We start from the raw sequence: 26,347 nt of genomic DNA, 5'->3' as shown, positions 1-26,347 counted from the left end.
ATCTTTAATTAAAAATAATCCTAAAATCATGTATTTTTCACATTGGCCACAAGGCCTAAAATCTGTCCAGACTTTCTATTCTTTGGGAGCAGCCACATGGGGCATAGACACAATAGACAGGAGGCGACCTCATTGACCTCTTTGGGAGGTTTTTCTAGAAGGGAGACACAATTATGCCTGATATTATATTGCCCCTCTTTAAGGCCTCTTTTACACGAACGTAAGCGCTCTGTCCCGTGCTGTGGACTGCATACAGCGGTTCCGCAATACACTGGTCACCAGCCGTGTGCATTCCGCATAACTGATGCGGGCCCAGGGGCGTAGCTATAGGGGGTGCAGAGGTAGCAGTTGCTACCGGGCCCAGGAGCCTGAAGGGGCCCGAAAAACCTTGTGCCACATAAAATGACACTGGCATTATAGAAAGTGGTTGCTGGTCAAGTTACCCCACTGGCTGGAGGGAAGGGGGTTAGGCCAAGAATTTGGCATGGCGGGGGTGGGGGTGAGGTTTTTGCCTCAGGCAGCACGAAGGCTATGTGCTTCCCTGCCCCTGACCACAAAGCACTGAGGGAAGGGAGGGCCCAAGCTGAACTCTAGCATCAGGGCCCATGAGCCCATAGCTGCGCCCCTGTGCGGACCCATTCACTTGAATAGGTCCACAAATCCAGAGATGCAGAACCGAACCCCATGGAAGCACTACGGAGTGCTTCTGTGGTGTTCCGTCCCGTGCTTCCGTTCCGCAAGAAGATAGAACTTGTTCTATATTTTTGCGGAACGGACGGATTGCTGGCCCCATTCAAGTGAATGGGTCTGTGATCTGCATGCGGCTGCCCTATGGCCGGTGCCCGTGCATTGCGGGCCTTATGTTCGTGTGAAAGAGGCCTAAGTTTTTTTTTTGTTTTTTTTTATCATGGCAATTTTCTTTTCAAAAAGTTTTCACTGTGAAATAAACATCTACACTCTTATAGGCATGTATGAGGAAGGGCGGAGAGATAGCCTTGACTCCCCAAAAACGCCCTGCTTTCAGCTACCCATTTATCTGCCGTAGATTTTAGCTGTGGGAACGTACTCTGAATGTCACTATTTTTACTGGTCTTAAGGTGTCCATACACCCTCAGTAGCTCTCGATGACCACTGTCTTTGCTCTGACTCCCCCCTTATACATACCTGCTAGGCCTGGGTGAGCATGTATATGTTTTCAATGAGGAGGAAGAGAAAACTGCTGCCAGACACCTTATCTTCTAGGAGAACAAAGGGATCGGACATTTGAAAATGAATGAGCTCAATCCATCTCTCTCCCCCTGACATTGTCTGTCGAGGAATGTTTGGAAACTCCCTACACACATTAAATTGATGGCGAGTCCCACCAAAATGGGCTGTCCAATGTGTATGGAGGCCTCCTGAGTCTCCCCCACAGATTGAGTACTTTTGTTCTCCCAGGAGATAAGCCACCATAGTTGTCCTGCAGTGGCTTTCTCCTCTCTCCATTGTAAGCCCATACGTGGCTCGACTGAGCTGAGCACATACGGGGTTGTCAGGAGAGATAGCTGGTATGGGCACCTTTAAAGGGAACCTGTCATGTGGATATTTGATTATAATCTAACTAATTATATACAATCATTAACTACTAAAAAGTGCCTTAGATGTATTCACTTACTGGTTTGACAGATGGTTACCTCCATAATATACACACAAAGATGCCACATGCTACATGCTAATGAGCTGATTTGAGTCCAGCTTGATGTCAGTGAGTCCAGCATATTTTTAATTCAGAGCTTTAGTCACTCCCCTGCCCACCTGCTGCTGATTCATATGGAGAATAACTGTCAATCAGCAGCAAGTAGGCGGGAAGAGTCAGGAGCTCATGAATATTCAGGACTCATCATTATGAGCTGGAGCTTTTCAATACAAGATGTTGGCAGATTGACTGGGTCAATTAAAGAAAGTGACCCAGCATTGTGCTAAGAGAATCAGTCACTTATTTATGTTGCCCTTAGTTAGCACACCATAAAACTGGTGACAGGTTCCCTTTAAGCAGCCGTAGATTATGACTTACTTATATAATCTACTTACCGTAGATTGACTTTTTTACATTGATCCAAGCTGTGCTTTTTCACATAGCAATACATGGGTAGTCACCGTAATGGCTTTTCTCAATGTTCATTGATTGCCATATCTGCCCGAGCCTCCAGAATCAGGAGACCCAGCCATAAGTGCATGTCTAAAGCTTTTATGGAGACTCACAAGCACCACTATTAATCATCTTCAGCAGTGTGCCTGAGCACACCGGCTCCAACAAGCAAACAACAACAGTCTAGATGCCTGCATTGTCATTAATATTTTAGCTTCTCAAGCCATTTTACAGCTTCTGTCCCATCCTAGAAGGTACAAATCTGGACTTCATTCAACAGAGTAGAAAATCAAGATGGTCAAGGAAACCTTTTGGCAATGGAGGTCATCTTTCATTTTATATTGCAGGCGGCTTATTTTTGCTACAGAACACAAATTTTTTTCTATTAAAGGAGTTGTCCAGTGAATAAAAAAATACCTTTAAATAGGCTCACACTGCTTTACAAATTAAAAATTAAAAAAAAATTAGACACATCTCACCAATCCCCAACGCTCCCATCCTGACGCTGCCCATGTCCTCTGCTGCTCCACATGCAGGAGATGCCCTCAGTCAGTGGCAGGCTGCAGCAGTCATATGTGTGGGCACCCTATTACTGGAGGCCAAAGGCAAGTGTTATCACGGGAGAGGCAGAGGCGTTTTAGCGCAGGGATAGTTATGTCGCAGTGAGGGTCTACTCTTGATTGATAGGGCCAGGCCAGCGGTGGTCTTCTCCTGCTGGCCCTGTCTGCCGGGGAAATCTCGCGCCTGCGCCGTCCTGTTCAGTATTCTGCGCAGACGCAGTGAGGTAAGGACGCTCGCCAGCTTCCTCACTGTGCCTGCGCCAAATACATCGCAGCGAGGCAGCTGGCGAGCGTCCTTCCCTCACTGCGCCTACACCGAATACTGAAATTAATAGTGAAAAGTGTGGTGACAGAAACCCTTTGAAGTGATTTAGGCAGTGTCAAAATATGGATGACTTATCCTCAGGAAAGATCATCCATATCAGATCGGTGGAGGTCCAATTGGCGGGAGACCTCTGCTGATCAGCTGGTTGAATAGGCCACGTCCTTTACCTGCACGTTATCTAGGTTGTAGCAGTGGTGCAGTGTAATTAACCCCTTTATAGAATTGTTTGGTTGTTTTTTAAAGTTATTAAGCTATACATATTCTGTATTTTGCGTGTTTTCCAGCGTATTTTGGGATCTGTACTGTGCTGCTCCAGAGAGACGAGAAACCTGTGAACATTCAAGTGAAGCGAAAGCCTTTCATGATTATGTAAGTGGCTGACACTTTTTACTGCTCGTTTCGTTCAGCATTCTAGTTTATCGTGTGTTGCAGAAACGCGTTGTGTACTGTGGGATTGTAGTAGACTGGATGTAGTAGGTTGCGGAGTGCTTCGTACATTAGTTGCTCCTTCTGATCTGCATACCGTATACTATTAACATGATCAATAAGCATTTCCCGGATGTAATGACTGCTGGTTACATTCAGTTACTCGTTTAAAAGACGAATGCAATTGGTTGAATTTGTTGTTCTAAGACGTTTCAGTCGGTATCATGTGGTATAGTAAATCCAGGGTTACACAGACTTTTTGTAGTGAGTTCAAGAGATTTAGTGGGGAAGTAATGGGCCTTATAGTATTTTACCCCCATGGTAACTTTGTATCCAGTCTTGGACAACCCCTTTAAGTTACCATTGCAGCCCCCAGGAGTGCACTAATTTGCTACAACTCCATTTTTTTTAAACTGCTGCAAAGGAAATCTGACTTACTTTCCCATAGCAGCCAATCAGATTTAATCTCCCATTTTCCAGAGCTCCTTTGTAAAATGAAAGCTTCAATCCCAGTGGCTGCTGTTAACTAAGGGTACTTTCACACTTGCGTTGTTGGATTCCAGCAAATGCATTGCAATACCGGATCTGTTTTTCGGAACACTTGGGGCCTGATCTGGCATTAATGCATTTCAATGGAAAATAATGCCCGGCATTCCGGCAAGTGTTCCGGAATTTTGGACGGAGAAAATACAGCGGTATTTTCTCCGTCCAAAAATCGTACAGTGACTGAACTGGAGACATCCTGATGCATACTGAACGGATTGGGGGGGGGGGAGGAATGTCAGCTATATTAGTTTTTGCCTTTAGTAAAATAAAAAACCCCCCCCAAAAAGATTTGAATCCCACTAGCAACCTGCTGTCTGTGGGGACCAGAATTAATCATATACACCAAATCAAATAAATGCCGTCCCCACTAATAAATAACTAACAAATACTAATATTAGATATATCTTTATTGTTTGTACAAAATGGTAAACATATAAAATCAATTATGACAGCGACATAAATATACGATTGTACCATTGTACCCTCCTTTTTTGTAGATGTATGCTACTGTCCTAATTGATTTTATATGTTTAATATTAGTATTTGTTAGTTATTTTTTAGTGGGGAGGGCACCTGGGTGCAGCGAGGGCAGTGCTGTTGCACCCGAGGCTCCAATTTTTTTTCCATTCCTTCCGCCCCTCAACCACTTTGACAGGGCCAGGCAATGAAGAAGTACTTATGTCTGGACCAGAAGTCTCTGTACAGCACCCGCGCTGAATGTGCTGCTTTGAGACGTCAGGGCCATATGTGAGTACGTCTTCACTGCCCAACCCTGTCGGTCAAAGTGATGGCAGCGGTGCGGCAGGGGATGGAAAGGAGCGGAGCTTTAGATGTAACCGCGTCACCCTCACTGCACCCAGAGGCTAATCAGCATAAATCGCTGATGCTTACACTGTGAGTCCTATTTCAATATGTGGCCCAAGACCATTACAATGTACTGATGAGCGTGCATCTCACATGTAATTTGGTTTCATAATGATGTACAGATGCAGCAAAGCTAAACTTGATGGTTAACGCGTTATGTAAAGAATGGCAAGAAAAAGATAATTTTTCAACAGATTTTAATGGCTTTTGTCACGAGAGAACCAAGATAACTCTGTGCCATGTGTTATCAGAGTCAATTTTAACTAGGCCACATCTGTATCTGGTGACAGATTTCCTTTTAAAGAGCCTCTGTCACCTATTAAACCAGGCATACTGCTTGGTAGGGTTGATCATGCTGATTAAAACAATACATTTCTTTTGTCTGTATGTTAAACAGCTGCAGAGAGATCTGCATGTTTTTTCCATATGCAAATAGGAATGTTTGAGCACCAAGGAGCGGGTCTGAATCCTTGGAGCACTACTTTTATAACATCCCTGTACTCTGCACACTCCCCTTCCACTTGATTGACAGGGCTAGACATCAGCATTCTGAGGGCTGATCTATTTCCTAGAGCTGTGTCCTCGCATGAACATACCATATACATTACTTACTATAGTCTTACCATGTTGAGAATGGAGGATTTCTATGCTTAGAAAGTTAATACATATTACTGGTTTATCCGCAGGCACAATATATGATTATGATGAAACCAGTAATATGTATTAGCTTTCTAAGTATAGAAAACACTCTTCTCAATATGATAAGGCTGTAGCCTGGTAAATAGTTAACTTTGCATGTAGATGTCCTAGGTTCAAAACCCAGAAGAGACTTCTAGATTCCCCCCCCCCCCCCCCCTCATTTAACCAATAATAAAGGGCTATGGTCTTACTGTATTGAGAAGGGAGGTTTTCTATACTTAGAATGCTAATACATATTACTAGTGTCTTTATAATCATATATTGTGTCTGTAAATAAACCAGCAATATGTATTAGCTTTCTAAACATAGAAACCCTCTATTCGCAATATAGTAAGGCTGTAGCCTTTTATTATGGATTAAATGAGGGAGAAAAAAAATAGCTAAACTACAGAACAAACTACAGACAGTAGGTTATAGAGCAGGATGAACTGAGCAGATTGATATATAGTTTTGTGGGAAAAGGTTCAGTAAGACTTGTAATTTATACATTTTATCTCTGCTTTTTCTAACTTAAGACCACCCCCATGTGCAGCTATCAGTGACTCACAGCTATCTACGTATACACACTTAGGACTCATGCACACGACCGTATGTATTTTGCGGTCCGCAAAAAAATGATCTGCAAAAAATACGGATGACATGCGTGTGCATTCCGTATTTTGCGGGAACTGAACAGCTGGCCCCTAATAGTATAGTACTATCCTTGTCCGTAATGCGGACAATAATAGGACTTGTTCTATTTTTTGTCGGAATAGAAATACGGACATATACGGAAACGGAATGCACACAGAGTAATTTCAGTTTTTTTTGGGGGTTTTTTGCGGACCCATTAAAATGAATGGTTCCATATACCGTCCGCCAAAAAAACTAACGGAACAGACACGGAAAGAAAATATGTTTGTGTGCATGAGCCCTTACACAGAGAATGAGATCCGTCACTAATCACGGGGGTACTCTTAAAGGAAATCAGTCAGATCCAAAACCTTCCCCCAAACTAGAGTAAGTGGTGCTGAGTCCGATTTATGTCATTTTATCCTAATACTCACTTGGAGTCCGACACAATGCATTTTACTGCTGGTTTGTAAAAGCACAGAGAGGACGACTTCTTGAGCTCAGGACATGTCATACTTTTATTCCGGCTGCTTCGCAGCATGTTTGCCGCGCTGCCGCCGGAACTCCGGAGCAGTAGTCCGGGGGCACGCATGCACTAGTGGCAGCACGGATCCGACAGGCTGTTCATCTGCCGGAGTCCCTTGCCGCTAGTGTAAAACTAGCTGTACTCTAGTTTGGGGCTGTTTTAAGATTTGACAGTTTCCTTAAAGTTCAGAAAAAGCTGAGATATGAATGTACAGGGTATATTACAAGTTTTACTGAATCTTTTCCCACAAGCTATACATAAATCTTCTCGGCCCCTCCTGCTCTATAACATGGTGCTTCCTGATTTAATAGGCATCTACAGGTTCACATAAAGTCACATTTACACCTAAAGTTTATTGAGGCAGATTTGCTAATCAAAATGTACCAGAATTCTGGCACAAACTGTGTTTTAGACACTTTTTGCACTTTGTTTGATAAGGCCTCATGCACACGACCGTTTTTTTGTGGTCCGCAAAACGGATTTCCATTGTTCCGTGATTCGTGACCGTTTTTTCTTCCGTGGGTCTTCCTTGATTTTTGGAGGATCCACGGACTTGAAAAAAAAGTCGTTTTGGTGTCCGCCTGGCCGTGCGGAGCCAAACGGATCCGTCCTGACTCCTGACTTACAATGCAAGTCAATGGGGACGGATCCGTTTGACGTTGACACAATATGGTGCAATTGCAAACGGATCCGTCCCCCATTGACTTTCAATGTAAAGTCAGGAGTCCCTTTTATACCATCGGATAGGAGTTTTCTCCAATCCGATGGTATATTTTAACTTGAAGCGTCCCCATCACCATGGGAACGCCTCTATGTTAGAATATACCATCGGATTTGAGTTAGATTGTGAAACTCAGATCCGACAGTATATTCTAACACAGAGGCGTTCCCATGGTGATGCAGACGCTTCAGGTTAGAATATACTAAAAGAATGGTGTACATGACTGCCCCCTGTATTTAACTCATTGGTGCCTCCGTGTTTTTTCACAGACCCATTGACTTGAATGGGTCCGTGAACCGTTGTCCGTCAAAAAAATAGGACAGGTCATATTTTTTTGACGGACAGGAAACACTGATCACGGATGCGGCTGCAAAACGGTGCATTTTCCGATTTTACCACGGACCTATTGAAAGTCAATGGGTCTGCAAAAAAAAAACGGAACAACGGCCGCGGATGCACACAACGGTTGTGTGCATGAGGCCTTAGGGACATGTCTTACCTGAACAGGTTTGGCCTAATTGAAAAGAGCTTGCAATGTCTAGCAATGTGCCACCAAGCGTCAAATTTTTATTGCAGATTTTTTGGCACAAAGTAAGCCGAGCAATAAATGGTATACAGTTAGCATTTAACATACAGCAGGAGCCACCGTGATTTGGCGCATCTTTAAACTGTCTGGTCTAAGTTTGCACTTGGTAGTAGTTTGCAATATTAGACTGGATTAGTAAATATGCCCCATTTAGTCTGTGATGTTCATTTTCCAGTAGTTTATATTGATGACCTATCCTCAGGAGCAGTGCTCCAGTAACCCTCTCCGTCCATTACACAGTGGACAGAGCTGTGTAGTTTCCAGCACTGGAGCCTACTGCAGAACAGCTGATCGGTGGGGATAAGCGGTGTCAGACCCGGCCTTGAATATAGAAGTAAACCCTTTAAATGCAAAGTGTGTTCCATGGCCATGATCACGTTGGGCCTTTTGGACAATCGGGGCAGAAGATGCCGGAGTTTATACTGAGGTGTTGAGTAGTGGAAGCATGAGAATCTTCTTCAGTGACAGAATCCCTTTTTGTATAGTTTTCAGTAGGGAGAACATGGTTTACACTGTTGTCAGGTTTATTATAGCAATGTGACAATTTTATGTACATGTGCTGAGCATATGTTTCATTGCATCCGGATGCCTTTCTTTGGTTTGTGCATGATTTCACAATTTTGTGTGAGCTGAGGATAAAGTGTGAAAGAGTTATTTTTGGTGTTTGGTGCTACATCATAAAACCATGGAAAAGAAGCATTTGTTTCCTGAATGATTTACGCTTGGCTATGTTGTATACTATTGATGCTTGGCTACAACACTACTTTGTGGTTATACAGTCAGGTCCATATATTTTGGGACATCGACACAATTGTAACATTTTTGGCTCTATACACCACCACAATGGATTTGAAAAGAAATGAACAAGATGTGCTTTAACTGCAGACTGTCAGCTTTAATTTGAGGGTTTTTACATCCAAATCAGGTGAACGGTGTAAGAATTACAACAGTTTGCATATGTGCCTCCCACTTGTTAAGGGACCAAAAGTAATGGGACAATTGTCTTCTCATCTGTTCCATGGCCGGGTGTGTGTTATTCCCTCATTATCCCAATTACAATGAGCAGATAAAAGGTCCAGAGTTCATTTCCAGTCTGCTATTTGCATTTGGAATCTGTTGCTGTCAACTCTCAAGATGAGATCCAAAGAGCTGTCACTATCAGTGAAGCAAGCCATCATTAGGCTGAAAAAACAAAACAAACCCATCAGAGAGATGGCAAAAACATTAGGCGTGGCCAAAACAACTGTTTGGAACATCCTTAAAAAGAAGGAACGCATCGGTGAGCTCAGCAACACCAAAAGACCCAGAAGACCACGGAAAACAACTGTGGTGGATGACCGAAGAATTCTTTCACTGGTGAAGAAAACACCCTTCACAACAGTTGGCTAGATCAAGAATACTCTCCAGGAGGTAGGTGTATGTGTGTCAAAGTCAACAATCAAGAGAAGACTTCACCAGAGTGAATACAGAGAGTTCACCACAAGATGTAAACCCTTGGTGAGCCTCAAACACAGGAAGGCCAGATTAGAGTTTGCCAAACGACATCTAAAAAAGCCTTCACAGTTCTGGAACAACATCCTATGGACAGATGAGACCAAGATCAACTTGGAACAGAGTGATGGGAAGAGAAGAGTATGGAGAAGGAAAGGAACTGCTCATGATCCTAAGCATACCACCTCATCAGTGAAGCATGGTGGTGGTATTGTCATGGCGTGGGCATGTATGGCTGCCAATGGAACTGGTTCTCTTGTATTTATTGATGATGTGACTGCTGACAAAAGAAGCAGGATGAATTCTGAAGCGTTTCGGGCAATATTATTTGCTCATATTCAGCCAAATGCTTCAGAACTCATTGGATGGCGCTTCACAGTGCAGATGGACAATGACCTAAAGCATACTGCAAAAGCAACCAAAGAGTTTTTTAAGGGAAAGAAGTGGAATGTTATGCAATGGCCAAGTCAATCACCTGACCTGAATCCGATTGAGCATGCATTTCACTTGCTGAAGACAAAACTGAAGGGAAAATGCCCCAAGAACAAGCAGGAACTGAAGACAGTTGCAGTAGAGGCCTGGCAGAGCATCACCAGGGATGAAACCCAGCGTCTGGTGATGTCTATGCGTTCCAGACTTCAGGCTGTAAATGACTGCAAAGGATTTGCAACCAAGTATTAAAAAGTGAAAGTTTGATTTATGATTATTATTCTGTCCCATTACTTTTGGTTCCTTAACAAGTGGGAGGCACATGGCAAACTGTGGTAATTCCTGCACCGTTCACCTGATTTGAATGTAAATACCCTCAAATTAAAGCTGATAGTCTGCAGTTAGAGCACATCTTGTTCGTTTCATTTCAAATCCATAGTGGTGGTGTATAGAGCCAAAAATGTTAGAATTGTGTCCATGTCCCAATATTTATGGACCTGACTGTATATAGACGTATTCTACATAAAAAGTAGTAATTTTGTAAATGCATGGCATTTACCTCTTATGTACAATTATTTTCTGCCTGTGTTGCACTCCAGAGCTGCACTCACAGTTCTGCTTGTTTTTGGAAATGCTCAACAGGATCTGAATGCGACATGATTGATGGAAGATGGGTTAAGCAATGCATTTACAATGCATCCTTTATTATGGTGCTTACATGTAAACCTGTGCCATATTAACAGTTGCCCGTCTTATTTATTCAGTTTTCTATGAATTGTGGTCATACCCGGCGGGATCTCTCTAATAGTCTCCGTGAAAGCTGACATTATATACATATTCACTTTCTTCAGTTTTCTTCTCTCAGTCCTGAAATGAAGAGCTTGACATCAAGAGGTCCTTGTCATGCTCCTTTTCTGTTAAGAGACGCCTTTAAGGATCTCTCACTTACTATGCATAAGTTTAATTAGGCTACTTTCACACTAGCGTTTTTTTTGCGGATCCGTCATAGATCTGCAAAAATGCTTCCGTTACAATAATACAACCACATGCATCCATCGTGAACAGATCCGGTTGTATTATGTCTTCTATAGCCATGACGGATCAGTCTTGAACACCATTGAAAGTCAATGGGGGACGGATCCGTTTTCTATTGTGTCAGAGGACGGACAGAAAAACTCTGCATTCTGAGCGGATCCTTTACAGTTCAGAATGCATTAGGGCAAAACTGATCCGTTTTGGACCGCTTGTGAGAGCCCTGAACGGATCTCGCAAACGGAAAGCCAAAACGCCAGTGTGAAAGTAGCCTTAAATGTATATCCGCTCTTATCTTTTCTAGATGTGTATTTGCCTTTAAAATAAAAAGTAAAAAGAAAAATTTTAATATGAAACTACGAAATACAAAAACTGAAAACTGTCCTGTGAAAGAACTAGTTGCCTCGTTGCATTTACCTCTCATATTCTTAGCGTTAATGTTTTTATTTTTCCTCCCATGTTGGATTTCATCCTTCACTAATTTTGATGCTTTCTGGAAGTAAATATCAGAAATGTGCATTATCTTGATGTAGTTTTCATATGCCTGGGTATTATCATCATGCTGGTAGTAGATGCCATAGCATTGTGGCCGTTAGGGGCCCGACCTGTAGGACCACCACTGGTTTGCCAAATTTGTAAGGTTCCTTTGACATTTATGTTCTGCAACTTAGCAGTCCCAACTTCCCACTGTGCGGGCAACGTTCGTTGGCTATTTTCGGGACTCCCATAGAAATGGAGGGCGACTGTGCATCCGTGGCTGCTCTCCTCTCACTTTGAGGGGTATCGTTTTGGAGATAGGTGTGCGGTCCCACCTCTGGGACCTGCACCTGTCGGACACTTATGGCATATACTAGCAATATAACACAGATGAGACAAGCTCTTTAAGCGAATAAAGTCACATGTGGCTTGAAACCAAAAATTCTGTAGGTTAGCCTTCTTTTTGCGACCACATTGACAATCATTAGATGCAGTGACGCAATGTGACATTATAGGTCCATGGACACTGTAGTTTATGCAGATTTTCCGCAGCAAAATCTGCATGTGTCGCAGATTTTGACATAGATTTGCTCCAGATCTCACCTTTTGCATTGAAACAGGGGAAATTTGCACTGAAAATAGGCACAAACAACTGACATGCTGCGGGTTTCAAAATCCCCACCGCGGGTCAATTTCTGCATGGAAACTCTCAGCACTGTGTAGATGAGCGTTTGAAAATCTCATCTACTTAGCTGGTACTGTATTACATTGCGGATAATTTTCTATATGAAAATTGGCTAGGAAAATCTCCCTATAATATGCACCGTGTGCTTGTGACCTGCCAACGAGGGCTACCCGTAAGGTGATAATTCTTTTAGATGTGCTCATATTTGGGCTTCTGTATTGTTATTTCTTAATGAGACGTGGATCAGCGTGACGTCCAGAGATTATCGTGATCACTTTGGCATAGGAAGATTAGGATAATATCGCCTACTGAATCTTGTTAATGCAAATCCTTTTCAAGTCCCATCCCAGCTGTGATCTATATCCAGCAACTGAAGTGGAGGGGCTGTGGTGGTGAGGGTTGGCTGGAAATCATGCCTTTATGACTGTTCACTTCATTTTCACAAATAAAAGGCTATCTTCACATCTGTGCCATATGTTCAGTATTTCTGTTCTATTCTTAGAACAGGAAAATGAAACAAAAAAAAAAAACAAACACTGAAGCGCCAGATCCATCATGACAGACCCCAGTGACTATAATTGGGTTTCTGTTACATTGTTTGCTATACTGTCTTTGGTCTGACATGTATACTTTTAAAGCATACCTGAGTAAAAAAAAAAATATATATATATAAATAAGTTTACATAATGGCTGTGCTACTTTGTACAATCATAACTGTGTAGGAACACAGACATATTATTTCTTGTTTCAGCTGCACAGCTAGATGCATTTCACTCAGAAGCAGTGGGTATATCTATTTTGTTGACTCTGCCAGTACTGTATGCAGTGACATTACTTCCTGCTATGTTTGTTTTCTTTTAGGGATCTCAGAAAGCTGATAAGGAGGGAGAGATCAGAGTTACAAACGCAAAAAGAGCTTCATTGTTCTTCAGTTGCGGTGCTTAAGGCTCAGGATCTTGGCTAGCTCTGGCACGCCCCCCCTTCCTCTCAGCCTCTGTTACCAGGGATGGTTCTTGCCAACAGGCAGTGGACTGCAAATCAGATGGAAGCGAGACGCCTAGTGGCCATGACTTTACGTTTTTTTTCAGGTGTATGCAGGTGTATTTTTTAAATGAAGTGATTTAGAAATTTGAGTGTTACACCAGTCTCTATTAAATGAAATTGTGTGAAAGTACAGCGACACTTTAAAGTCAAAGGGATTGTGCCAAGTTTACGAAATGATCCTGCGAATGGGATTCTGAGGGGGCCCTTTTACCCCAATCTGATGGAGCGGAAGGTGAAGCAGGGACCTCCGGAGATCAGCGCTTGGCTATTTCCAGCGGTCCCATGCAGAATGAATGGATTGGGGATAACGTCTAAACTTGAGTACAACCCCACAGAGCCATTTCAAAGAAGTTATCAGAAAGTTGCATAAATAACAACTCCACAGACTAAATTATACCAATCACATAGGCTGTGGGATTTGTTTTAGCTCCACTACAGACTACATGGTGTCGCCTATGTCTGCAGAAGGGTTTGTGAAGATACCGTGAGGATTATGAGGTGCCCTGAAACCCTAATATTGGAGCGATTTACATGACTGCTACTCTGTCCCCCACTAATATATGTGCAGCTGATTCCATTTCCTGAGAAATGCCAATGGATAAAAAACTTTCCCCCAAATAGTTTTTATTTGGATTAAAGTCTCTTTTCTGTTATAATACAGCGCTGTTTGCTTCTTGTGCATAGATTAGATTTGGAGGCGCATAAACTGTGCACAATAGAGGTTGATTAATCAGGAGTTCATGCTGTTCCTCCCACACCCTTGAAGGAAATCTACGGCTTAAGTACACATTGATTTACCGTGAAGAAGTGTTCTCTGTGCTGAGCATGCCAGGAGCATCTAGATGCTTATATTTCTCCAGGATTTCTTCACAGTAACAACTAATTATCTCGGACAACCCCGGCAAGTGAAACTATGTAGGTGTAGGCCGCTTTCACCCTTCCTGGTCTGTGCAGGGTCCGTTCTTGGTCTGTGTGTCCGTTCCCCCCCCCCCCCATGTGTCATCCATATTCCATGTGCAAAACTAGGCTGAAGAGAAGATTTCCAGAATTTCTCCTTCCAATGGTCGGTGGAAACCACTGACAGAACTCCGTGCCATCCGTTTTTGTCAGCGGTTTTCACGGATTGGTCCATATCACAGTTTTTAACGAATCCGTTGTTCCGTATCTGAGGTTTTTTTTCCCCTCTGATTTAGGGCCTCATGCACACGACTGTTTTGGTCCGCATCCGAGCCACAGTATTTGCGGCTTGGATGTGGATCCATTCACTTCAATGGGGCCGCAAAAGATGCGGACAGCACTCTGTGTGCTTTCCGCATCCGTTGCGTGGCGTGGTCCGCAAAAAAAATATAACCTGTCCTATTCTTGTCCTTTTTGCAGACAAGAATAGGCAGTTATAGTAATGGCTGTCCGCGCCGTTCCGCAAATTGCGGAACGCACACAGACGCCATCCATGTTTTGCGGACCGCAAAACACACAACGGTCGTGTGCATGAGGCCTTAGTCCTCTTCCGTTCCGTTATTCCTCAAAACATATCCGTGTGGTTTTTGTATGCGATCCGTTTTTTGCGGATCGGAAACTGAAACCGTAACTTATTAATCACCAAACACATGAGCAATATGGGCTGGGCATAGCATTTCTACAGTATGGATCCGCAAAATACAGATGACATATTGAGGTGTTCCGTATTTTTTTGCAGACCCATTGAGTTGAATGGGGCCTCGGAGCGTGATTTGCGGACAATAAGGCTAGGTCTACACGACGACATGTGTCGCGTGACAATAAGTCACAACTACACTGCAACATGTGTCGCGCGACATTAATGTTGCGCGACAATTTTTAGAAATATTAGTTTATGGTGTCGCACTGCGACGCGACAGTCGCAGAAAATTCCATCTTGAATGGTTTTTTTGTGACTGTCGTGTCGCAGTCACAGCATGTCGCAGTGCGACACCGTAGACCGTTATGAAAATTGTCACGTGACATTGGTGCAACAAATGTCATCATGTAAGACCTAGCCTTATAGGACACACACTACTTTTTTGCGGAACGGAAATACGGAAACGGAATGCACACTGAGTACCTTCCGTTGTTTTTGCGGACCCATTAAAGTGAATGGTTCTGCATACGGTCCGCAAAAAAATACGGAACGGAAGCGGAAATAAAATAAGTTTGTGTGCATGAGCCCTAAAGTAGTGAACGTCTCTGTTGTTTTGCCACTGACAAGAATGTGTGAATAAACCCATGAAAATCATTATATACGTGCTGTCCATGGCGAACACTGACAGCACACGCCTGCGATTTACTGACGCGTACAAAGGCCTATTTCAGTGTTTTCCAGTGTATTTGCGGATCTGTACTGTGCTGCTCAAAAGATGAAAAACCTGGGAACATTCAGCTGAAGCAAAGGCCTGCAATAGAATTATGTATTACCTATTTTATACAGGTTGTTGCTTTCTGTCTTTATTATACTCCAGAGCTGCATTCAAAATTCTGCTGGTTGTCCTTGGAAATAGAGTTGTTGCGATACCAAATTTTTGATTCGGTTTCGATACCATGAAAAAGTATTGCGATACTCGATACCATTCGATACCACGCGAAAAAAATAAACAAAAAAAGCCACGTGCATTCCTCATTTTTAAAAATGGCGAATCGCGCAGTTTTTATTTTATTTTTTCTGTTCCGGCATTCACCACCTAGATTTTTTTTTTATATTTTAATAGTTTGGACTTTTCTGACGTGGCGATGTAATATGTTTATTTATATATTTTATATGTGAAATTGGGAAAAGGGGGGTGATTTATACTTCATATTTTAGTGTTTTTTTTTTTTTCACTTTTTATTTAATAACTATTTCCCCCCTTAGGGGCTAGAACCTGGGATCTTTCATCCCTTTTCCTATTCACCCTGATAGATCTCTATCAGGGTGAATAGGACTCCACACTGTCCCTGCTGCTCTGTGCTTTGTGCACACAGCATCAGGGATGTTACCATGGCAACCAGGGCTTCCTGGCTGCCATGGTAACCGATCGGAGCCCCAGGCTTACACAGCTGGGGCTCCGATCAGAAGCTGCCACTGCACCACCAATGAGGGGGAGTGGAGAGGTCCCTGTGGCCACTGCCACCAATGATTTTAATACTGGAGGGTTGAGAGGGGCCGGCGCACTGTGCCACCAATGATTTTAATGGGATGGGGGGATTGAGGGGGGGGGGGGCACACTGCACCACCAATGATTTTACCCCTTTATACAGGAGGCGGGTACTAGCAGATCAGCGGCAGTTAACTGCCGCTGATCGCAGCTCCCTGTCAGGGGCAGGGTGCCGGCAATGCGATTCTGCTGCCGGCACCCGCCTCCTGTATGTGTTAAAGACTGACTACTGTATATGAGTCCAGACTTTCACTATTAGGCCACACAGAGCGGCGCCCAGCGATGTCTCAGCACTCACCATTTAGTCCTGGGCGCCGCTCCGTTCGCCCGCAGTGCCCCATTACTGTCTCCTCTCCTGCTCCACATGCTGCTGATTACTATCGGAGCGATGGGAGGAGACATCAGCTTCACTAGTGGGCGTTCCTTCTCCCTGGCTGTAGCGCTGTCCAATCGCAGCGCAGGGAAAAGGAACGCCCACTAGTGAAGCTGATGTCTCCTCCCATCGCTCCGATAGTAATCCTATCATTGGTGGCGCAGTGCGCCCGCCCCTCCTCCGCCCCTCTCTTCTCATTGCCGCCCCTCCTCCGCCCCTCTCTTCTCATTGCCGCCCCTCCTCCGCCCCTCTCTTCTCATTGGTGGCAGCGGCAGCAGCACAGGGGGAGGGAGGACAGCTTCCTTCTCCCCGTGCTGCTGAGAGAGAACATGAGCGCGCCGATAGCAGCGCGCTCATGTTCAGAGATACTAGACTGCGCGGAAGCGCAGCCCAGTATCGAAAAAACGGAAATCCCGGTATCGTATCGATACCGGGACAAAAGTATCGATTGGGTATCGAAATTTCGATACCCGCAACAACCCTACTTGGAAACACTCAGGGGCGGAATCCTCTAGAATTGATGTAAGATAGGTAAAGCAGTGCAGTGTATGTGAACCTAAGCTACCAAGAAGGAGTTGTTGGAATTGAATAAATCTTTGTGTGCGAGTGTAAAGATGACAAATGTGACTGGTACCTCGGAACCGATGCTGAGTTCGGTTTCAAGTTTTTAAAGTGGTTTTCCACTGTAAAAATCAACTACCGAAGTCCTTCAACAAAGTCTCGCGCGAGTTCGTGAATAACTAACTTCGGCTCATCGGAGCCCATACATTCTAATACTGTGCGGAGGCGAATCTCCATACAGTATTCCGAAGTTTTGAACGAAGATACTTCACATGAAGTCGCTCAATACTAATCTACATATGTGCCTGAAATATAACGGCGTGCTGAGTTTTGCAGCGATCCGACATTTCTATCTGTTATTTTATAACTTTTTTTTAATGAGTATATTGCAGTTGTATGCTGAATTTTAGTTGCTGTCTATGAAGGGTTCTTCAATGTAAGTATTCCAGGGCACTTCCTACCGGCTGGTACTGTCCAATCAGTGCGGAGTGTGTGGGTAAACACACAGTTGACGAGAAATATGGTATCACCCAGTTGTCTATTCATTTCTACATTTCCAGTAGGAATCGCAGAGGAACAGCACAATACGGAATTATAAGAAAAGACGCTCCAGAAATGTTATTTTACACATATTTACTACAAGTGAAACGTCAGGAGATGCCGGAAAGGCCCTTTGACTTGTCAGGCAGACGGCCGTCCCCGAGCATGCAAGGTCACCTCTCTGCTCACAGCTGGAACAGGACCATTGATTCCGATCAGTAGTGTTCCCAGCTGGCGGGTATCCTCACATTTATGACTTCTCGACAAGCTGGTGTGTTTTTTTTCTGAAAAACCTCTTTGGTTACATTCACACGACAAACAATCTGTTTAAAAAACGGATACTGTCAGTTTTTCATGCCCATTTTACATCAGTGTGTGCATCCGTTTCCTGACCGTCCATCCGTTAAAAACGGATGCAAAATGGACATTTTAATGACCCATTGATTTCAATAATAAATGAAATTTGAATAATAATGAAAATGGCCAAAAATAGGACATCCTTTTTTCTGACGGCCGGTGTTCACTGGCCTTTAAAAAAAAAAAAAAAAATGCTAAATGAATAGCCCCCTAGACTTTAATTAGTTCTGAAAAAGGTCATGTGACACCCGTTACAAAAACAATCTCCGTGGCGATCTCTTACCATGTACTGCGCAACTGCAAGACCTCAGGGCCAGGAATGAGTATACCTTCACTGCCTGGCCCTGTCAGTCAAAGCAGTGGTGGTGGGGGGGGGGGGGGGCACAGCCTGGAAGAGAATGGGTGGAGCCTCTGGGTGCAACAGCAACTCCATCGTTGCACCAAGGGGCTACTTTGCCCCTTGGGCAATAGAGCTATGTGGTAATAGATTACCTGTATGGGTCATTTTCAGCCAAATGTTCAGTCACTCGCCTTAGGTGTGTAGTTGTAGCTTGCAGTGCTGGGGTCCTAGGTTCGAATCGTTCTCCCCGTGTTTGCAGGGGTTTCCTCCGGGTACTCCGGACATACTGATAGGGAACGTAGATTGTGGACCCTTATGTCTGTAAAGCGCTGCGGAATATACACTGCTCAAAAAAATAAAGGGAACACAAAAATAACACATCCTAGATCGGAATTAACTAAATATTCTTCTGAAATACTTTGTTCTTTACATAGTTGAATGTGCTGACAACAAAATCACACAAAAATGAAACAATGGAAATCAAATTTTTCAACCCATGGAGGTCTGGATTTGGAGTCACACTCAAAATCAAAGTGGAAAAACACTACAGGCTGATCCAACTTTGATGTAATGTCCTTAAAACAAGTCAAAATGAGGCTCAGTAGTGTGTGGCCTCCACGTGCCTGTATGACCTCCCTAAAACGCCTGTGCATGCTCCTGATGAGGTGGCGGACGGTCTCCTGAGGGATCTCCTCCCAGACCTGGACTAAAGCAGCATCATAGAGTCAGGGAAAGAAAAGGTGTAGAAGCCCTAGTGCATTTCCCAGAGCAGCGTCCCCTTCATTCTCAGTAGCTCCAAACATTGGAGTCACACTCAAAATTAAAGTGGAAAAACACTACAGGCTGATCCAACTTTGATGTAATGTCCTTAAAACAAGTCAAAATGAGGCTCAGTAGTGTGTGTGGCCTCCACGTGCCTGTATGACCTCCCTACAACGCCTGTGCATGCTCCTGATGAGGTGGCGGACGGTCTCCTGAGGGATCTCCTCCCAGACCTGGACTAAAGCATCTGCCAACTCCTGGACAGTCTGTGGTGCAATGTGACGTTGGTGGATAGAGCGAGACATGATGTCCCAGATGTGCTCAATTGGATTCAAGTCTGGGGAACGGGCGGGCCAGTCCATAGCATCAATGCCTTCGTCTTGCAGGAACTGCTGACACACTCCAGCCACATGAGGTCTAGCATTGTCTTGCATTAGGAGGAACCCAGGGCCAACCGCACCAGCATATGGTCTCACAAGGGGTCTGAGGATCTCATCTCGGTACCTAATGGCAGTCAGGCTACCTCTGGCGAGCACATGGAGGGCTGTGCGGCCCTCCAAAGAAATGCCACCCCACACCATTACTGACCCAATGCCAAACCGGTCATGCTGGAGGATGTTGCAGGCAGCAGAACGTTCTCCACGGCGTCTCAAGACTCTGTCACATGTGCTCAGTGTGAACCTGCTTTCATCTGTGAAGAGCACAGGGCGCCAGTGGCGAATTTGCCAATCTTGGTGTTCTTTGACAAATGCCAAACGTCCTGCACGGTGTTGGGCTGTAAGCACAACCCCCCACCTGTGGACGTCGGGCCCTCATATCACCCTCATGGAGTCTGTTTCTGACCGTTTGAGCAGACACATGCACATTTGTGGCCTGCTGGAGGTCATTTTGCAGGGCTCTGGCAGTGCTCCTCCTGTTCCTCCTTGCACAAAGGCGGAGGTAGCGGTCCTGCTGCTGGGTTGTTTCCCTCGTACGGCCTCCTCCACGTCTCCTGATGTACTGGCCTGTCTCCTGGTAGCGCCTCCATGCTCTGGACACTACGCTGACAGACACAGCAAACCTTCTTGCCACAGCTCGCATTGATGTGCCATCCTGGATAAGCTGCACTACCTGAGCCACTTGTGTGGGTTGTAGACTCCGTCTCATGCTACCACTAGAGTGAAAACACCGCCAGCATTCAAAAGTGACCAAAACATCAGCCAGGAAGCATAGGAACTGAGAAGTGGTCTGTGGTCACCACCTGCAGAACCACTCCTTTATTGGGGGTATCTTGCTAATTGCCTATAATTTCCACCTGTTGTCTATCCCATTTGCACAACAGCATGTGAAATTGATTGTCACTCAGTGTTGCTTCCTAAGTGGACAGTTTGATTTCACAGAAGTGTGATTGACTTGGAGTTACATTGTGTTGTTTAAGTGTTCCCTTTATTTTTTTGAGCAGTGTAGTATCGCTATAGAAGTGCATGATATAAATAAAATGTGGATGAGGTTCTGGACTTCTTCACTTTGGCCCACATTCATTCTCTCGGCAGGACGTGCACAGGAGTTTTCTGTAAGGACAATGGGCGTTTAGGACTAATCCTTATTTGCGTTCTCCTCCCTGCTCGCAGTGTCCTGGTAGCTGACATTTCAGGTTTAGTAAGTCCCAGTTTGTGTCTTACATAACTGACATTAACTTGGTTTGGGATTCGCTCTCTGCAGTGGGTGTGCCAGGGAAAACCGCAGCAAGATCACAACAACTACTGTCCATGGAGCACAGATTTTATAAGAGGTCATGGCCATGATCAAGCTGGGAATGCCGTTTTAACCTTTTAGCTGCCAGTACAGTTTAAACCTTTGACACAAATGACAGCTAAATTATAACCTTTTTAAAAGGGAAAAAAACCCACTAAATCTGAAAGTAGACCTGAAACATTGGGAAAATATCATGAGCTCCTTCATGCCGGACCTGCAGAGGGAATCATCCTTAGGCTATTTTCACACTCGCGTTTTGGGCGGATCCGTCATAAATCTGCAAAAAACGGATCCGTTACAATAATTCAACCGTCTGCATCCGTCATGAACGGATCCGTTTGTATTATCTGTATCATAGCCAAGACGGATCCTTCATGAACTCCATTGAAAGTCAGTGGGAGTTGGATCCGTTTTTCTATTGTGTCAGAGAAAACGGACCTGTCCCCATTGACTTACATTGTGTGCCAGGACGTTTTGCTCCATTTCGTCAGACGGACACCAAAAACGCTGCAGGCAGCCTCCAGAGCGGAATGGTGACTGAACGGAGGCAAACTCATGCATTCCGAGCAGATCCTTTTCCATTCAGAATGCATTAGGGCAAAACTGATCCGTTTTGGACCGCTTGTGAGAGCCCTGAACGGATCTTGCAAACGGAAAGCCAAAACGCCAGTGTGAAAGTAGCCTTACCTGATCCCCGTCCAGTAACAAATCTCCTGATTCGGTGCATGGAGTGATTGGCTGTACACTGTCTTCTCATTCCTATAGTAGAATTTAAAAACGACACAATATGAGGGCAAGAGGGGTGATAACTCGAAGAAAAGTTCCTTTTTTATGACCTGTCCATTGCCATTTTTTTTCACAAAAAAAAAAAACCGCTGCCAGATATTTTAAAATCCATGTCAAAATATAGGAATCTGAACATATCCAGCTTTTTTTACGTTTTCTTAGCATTTTTGGGGTCAGCGGCACCTGTTGTTTTTGTTCTTTTTTTGTTGTTGCATAGGCTTCATTGTAGAACCTCAAAAACACATTTCTAACATCCATTTATTTCTTATCAAAGAATAAAATTACCCACCAAAAGTGCTTCTAAAAAAGCCATTAAAATAAAAATTGCTCAAAATTTAATGGCATTTATTGCAAGCGTTTAACTATGCCGAAAAAAAAAAAGGAGATTTGTTGTAAAGGAGATTTATCAGAAATTTAATCTAAAGCTACATGCACACGACAGTAAAAAAAAAGTGTTTAAAAACAGATAAACTGTCCATTTTTTAATGGATGTTTTTTTCACTGATGCCTTTCTGAGAAACTGACATTAAAAATGTCCCCGTTCAATTGTATGGGGACGGTCGGTCAGTGACAAATGGTCAAGATAGAACATATTCTATTATTTTGACGTCCATCTTTCACTCACCGTCAAGAAAACTGCCATGTGAATAACCCCTAGACTACCCTTTGTCTTAAAACGGACTTGTGATGGCCGTTAAAAAAAAAAAGGTAGCCTAAAAGGTTTAAATATACAGTGTTGAAAAAGACGGCTACCAGAGGCACGGTCCGCTGCCTTTCCTGCTGCCAGTCTTTCAGGTAGTGGTTTCATATCCAATGCTTTGTAGTGTAACATGACCATAGAAACCAATCATGACTGGCTGGTACAAAGGGTCCACACCCAGTGCCATTAACACCGCTAAACTGAGACTAGCAGGGTACTCAGCAAGAATCGGCATGGGAGTGGCAGGGGTTTAGTAGGGTGAGCATTGCTTCTTTAGGGTATTTTACAGCATTATAAACTATGCAGCTCCTTTAATTGATGGACTGATGGGTGCGCATGTTGTGTAATGTACTGACCTGTCCCCTTACGTCATGCTACCAAGAACAGGGCTCTGAATAGATTAGGAGCAAATAGAAAAGGCAGAAAGAATTTCGTTGCAACACCTGTCCAGATCATCTGCAGTGGTGGCGTTCTCTGCACACAGGTCACCACTGCAGCCAGTCATTGGCCTCAGCAGTGAGGTCTTGTGAACAGCGACTGGCTGCAGTGGTGACTTGTGCAAGGAACGTCACCGCTGCAGCCAGGAAGATGGCAGTGGGAGGACCGCTGAAGAAACGGTGGAGAACACAGGAAAGTGTCTACAGCGGTTGCCCAAGTTTTTATAGAACTCAGACCTTTTTAATACTGGTGCATCGGGTAAGCAATGTGATGGTATCTTTTGCTCCTTGCGATATACCACCACCTTTATCAGCACACCAAAAAGTGTATTCACGTATACTACAGTGTCTGCCTTCATATACATGGCAGTGGTCTTGAGTATTGTGTATTGTAAAGAGCATTGACTAGTCACATTTCTGATGCTGTATCGTTGCAGTCCCATAATCTTGTTGGAGGCTCTCCAAGCTGGGCTGTTCAAAACATCCCCATAATACCTCCGAAATGTTCTTCAGTCTGAATGAGGTATTAAAAAAAATGGGAGCGTTGCCATCATTTTGAAATTATATTAAAAAAATATATCATTTTACAAGAGGAGAAAAAATGAAAAACATTACCGCAAGAAGGTTAATGGTTACGAACAGAAACGTTCTATTTAGTGTAGAAAGGTTGGCTTTCCTGTCTCGCACCTATTTTATCACTACTTGAGGCTCAGATTTTCTAAACGAAATGTCTTTGCAGTAAATCTTGGTTATAAAGTGCTGATCTCTTCAGTAGAGGGCCAAATGAACCTCTCTAACCACGGATGAAAGGAACATGGGGCTCCTAGGTTATTACCAGGTTTGTCATATCCGATGTATTGTAAAGCTGTTTTTATTGGGTTTATCATTTTAGACAACCCCTTAATCTGAGACCTCATCCAGACATTTTCCCAGGGAAAGTTGTGGTTGGCCACTCATTTCCTCTACAGAGAGATGTAGTATTTATTACATGGGCTGTTGGAGCCCCCCCAGGGTGACAGCTTTGGCTTGTTAGATGGGTACCAGCTCTATGGCGTCTCTATGCCCTAATAAGACATATGAACAGGGGTCGTCCTTCTGGAGTAATACAATGGGGTAAATTTATTAAAACCCTTCCACTTTTGTGGTCTACAATTAGCAGATTATGATGCACAGAATATTTGTGCCATAATTTTTGTGTCTTTTTGCTCATTTTGCAACTTTTCAAAAGGATCAAGAAAAGGGGTGGGCTTAGCGGCAGACCCTCGCAAGGCCCAGCAAATTTACCATAATGTTGGCCAGAAATTGGGGCAGATTACAGCTCCAGCCTACTCCAGCTAGATTTGAGATTCTGGCACACAGAGGACGAGACACACATCAAATTTACTAAGAGGCGCCCTTTAATAAATTAGACGTATCTCCCTCCAGTGCACAGAGACTCAAGACTGGTCTAGGAAACGCCAGTCTTGATAAATTTGACCAACTGGTGGTTACTTGGCCATCCTAACCACAAACATCCATAGGATCCACAGTCCTGTACCTACGACATGCTAGCCAGAAAGTTTACCAGCAGTTGTGTGGAAAACCTCATTGGTATAGGGTGAAATGACCTGAATGAATGTCCCATTCAGTTCTGCTACATCTGTAATTTTATAAATAGTTATGGTCGTAGCCCTGAAGTTCCTGATTGATCTAGCTGTCACACCGGTGACAGGTTTGAGAAGATCTGAAAGATTATCTGCTCATTAGTGATCTGACAGCATCTTTTGGTTTCACTTTGTCTGTGTGTTGCTTGTATGTCCACACCTCCTGTTCAGGTGTGGATCATGTGACCTGACCTCCCCCTATTTAGTTTGACTTCATCCATCACTCCTTGCTCTGGATAGCTTCATTTGGTGTTGGAAGAGCTGGAGTGTGGTTCTAGTTGAAGTCCTGATCATCCATCATCCTTAGAAGTTAAGTGTTCCGCTTGTTGTGTTTTGTATTCCTCCCTCCCCCTGTTGTTTACTAGGACTCAGTGAGACGCTGGTTCCTTCACCAGGGAAGGAGCGGGTTGTCTCTGCCCTGTCATATGTCTAGGGCATCTGAGGGCCACCAGGGTTTTCTAGGTTCCTGTGTATGGGCATCTCTACCATCGAGAGGTGCCCATACGGATAGGAGTTAGGGCCAGGAGCAGGGTTTTATAGGTGGTGACCCTTTTCCTTCCCTAGTGGTGAGGCCTAGTGTCTTTTCCCTTCCGTCTTGTTGTCTTTTGGTGTTCTCCCCTACAACATCCGTGACACTAGCTCTATGTGACTCATCGGACATCTAAAAAGGATATAGTAATTCTGTTCTTACCATAGATCTTGACTTGACACTTGCAGCAGTGGGTTTCTGTGGTTTCTCTCTGACTGCATTTTAGTTCAATATGACTCTTCCTTTCTTGCTGTGATCTATAAAAAGTACATAGGTAATCTATTCCTAATGTAAAAAATAAAACCAGTAATAGAAAATATCAGCCACTGCAGAGAAGATCATAGAAGGTGATGACCTGCAGGGTTTGATTGTGAAACAGGGTTGCCAGAAATATGTAAATTTCATGTTATATAGGTGTACTTTCAACCACAGACTTCTGATGGCTAATGACTGATTCTATAACAGTAGGCTGATGGATTCCCCCTATCCCCCCATATGTTTCTGTTTTTATAGTATTGTTTGTGAAAAAACAATACTATAATAAAATTCTAAACCCAGAAGATGGGGAGATGTTTGACTGGTGTTGGGTTAGGCTAGCTTCCTTCACACTAGCGCCAGCAATCCAGCAGGCTGGTCCCTGCATTGCCGGAAGCATAAAGATCTCTGTCCGGCCCCATCAACTAGAATGGTGACTGGCGGAGATCTGGCCACAACTTTGCAACTATGCAGAAAATTGGCCAGAAGAAAACCGCCACAATTTGCACCGGACGGCGACTTTCATGCTTCCAGGAATGCAGAGAGATCCGGCAGGCTGTTCTGGCAGGATCACTGGCGCTAGTGTGAAGCTAGCCTAAGGAAACCTTGTTCTCCTGGGGATGTAGTCAACAGCATTTCTGCAAGATGAAAAGAAAGTCTGATAACTAGTCAGGTCCTATCGTTTGTCACTCCCCCATAATCTGGAACTCATACTGGTTCCATTGTTTAAAAAAAAATAATATATATTTTTTTCTACATGGAACTTTATGGTGACGGATGCCACAGTATTGTATCTGTCTGAGGCATCCATTAATTAAGTTGGTTGTTTTTTTTTGTTTTTGTTTTTTTGTGTGCGTTAAACGGACAACAAAAACTTGATGTCAACCCATCATTACCAGATCTCTATCGACTATAATGGCATTTTGCAGTGATCCGTCCACTTTGCGGATTAAATGTCGGGTTTTGGCTGGAAAGATACTACTGCATGCAGCAGTCTTTGTCCGTCCAGAATCCGGCACTTATCCCGGAACAT

The 26,347-nt window shown here is 43.9% G+C and overlaps 1 protein-coding gene across 2 annotated transcripts in view; it reads left to right on the top strand.

Annotated features, from left to right (window-relative positions):
• SSBP2 (single stranded DNA binding protein 2) overlaps positions 1–26,347 on the top strand; it is a 206,236-nt gene that overhangs the window by 83,369 nt on the left and 96,520 nt on the right. For both annotated transcript variants that reach the window (XM_040421503.1, XM_040421504.1), the window contains exon 4: positions 3,298–3,382. In XM_040421503.1, coding sequence (XP_040277437.1) covers positions 3,298–3,382 — 85 coding nt within the window. The remainder of the gene's footprint in view (positions 1–3,297; positions 3,383–26,347) is intronic.

The sequence above is a fragment of the Bufo bufo genome, chromosome 2, assembly GCF_905171765.1.
Source record: "Bufo bufo chromosome 2, aBufBuf1.1, whole genome shotgun sequence".
Lineage (NCBI taxonomy): Eukaryota > Metazoa > Chordata > Amphibia > Anura > Bufonidae > Bufo > Bufo bufo.
This window is presented reverse-complemented; position numbering and strand designations above follow the sequence as displayed.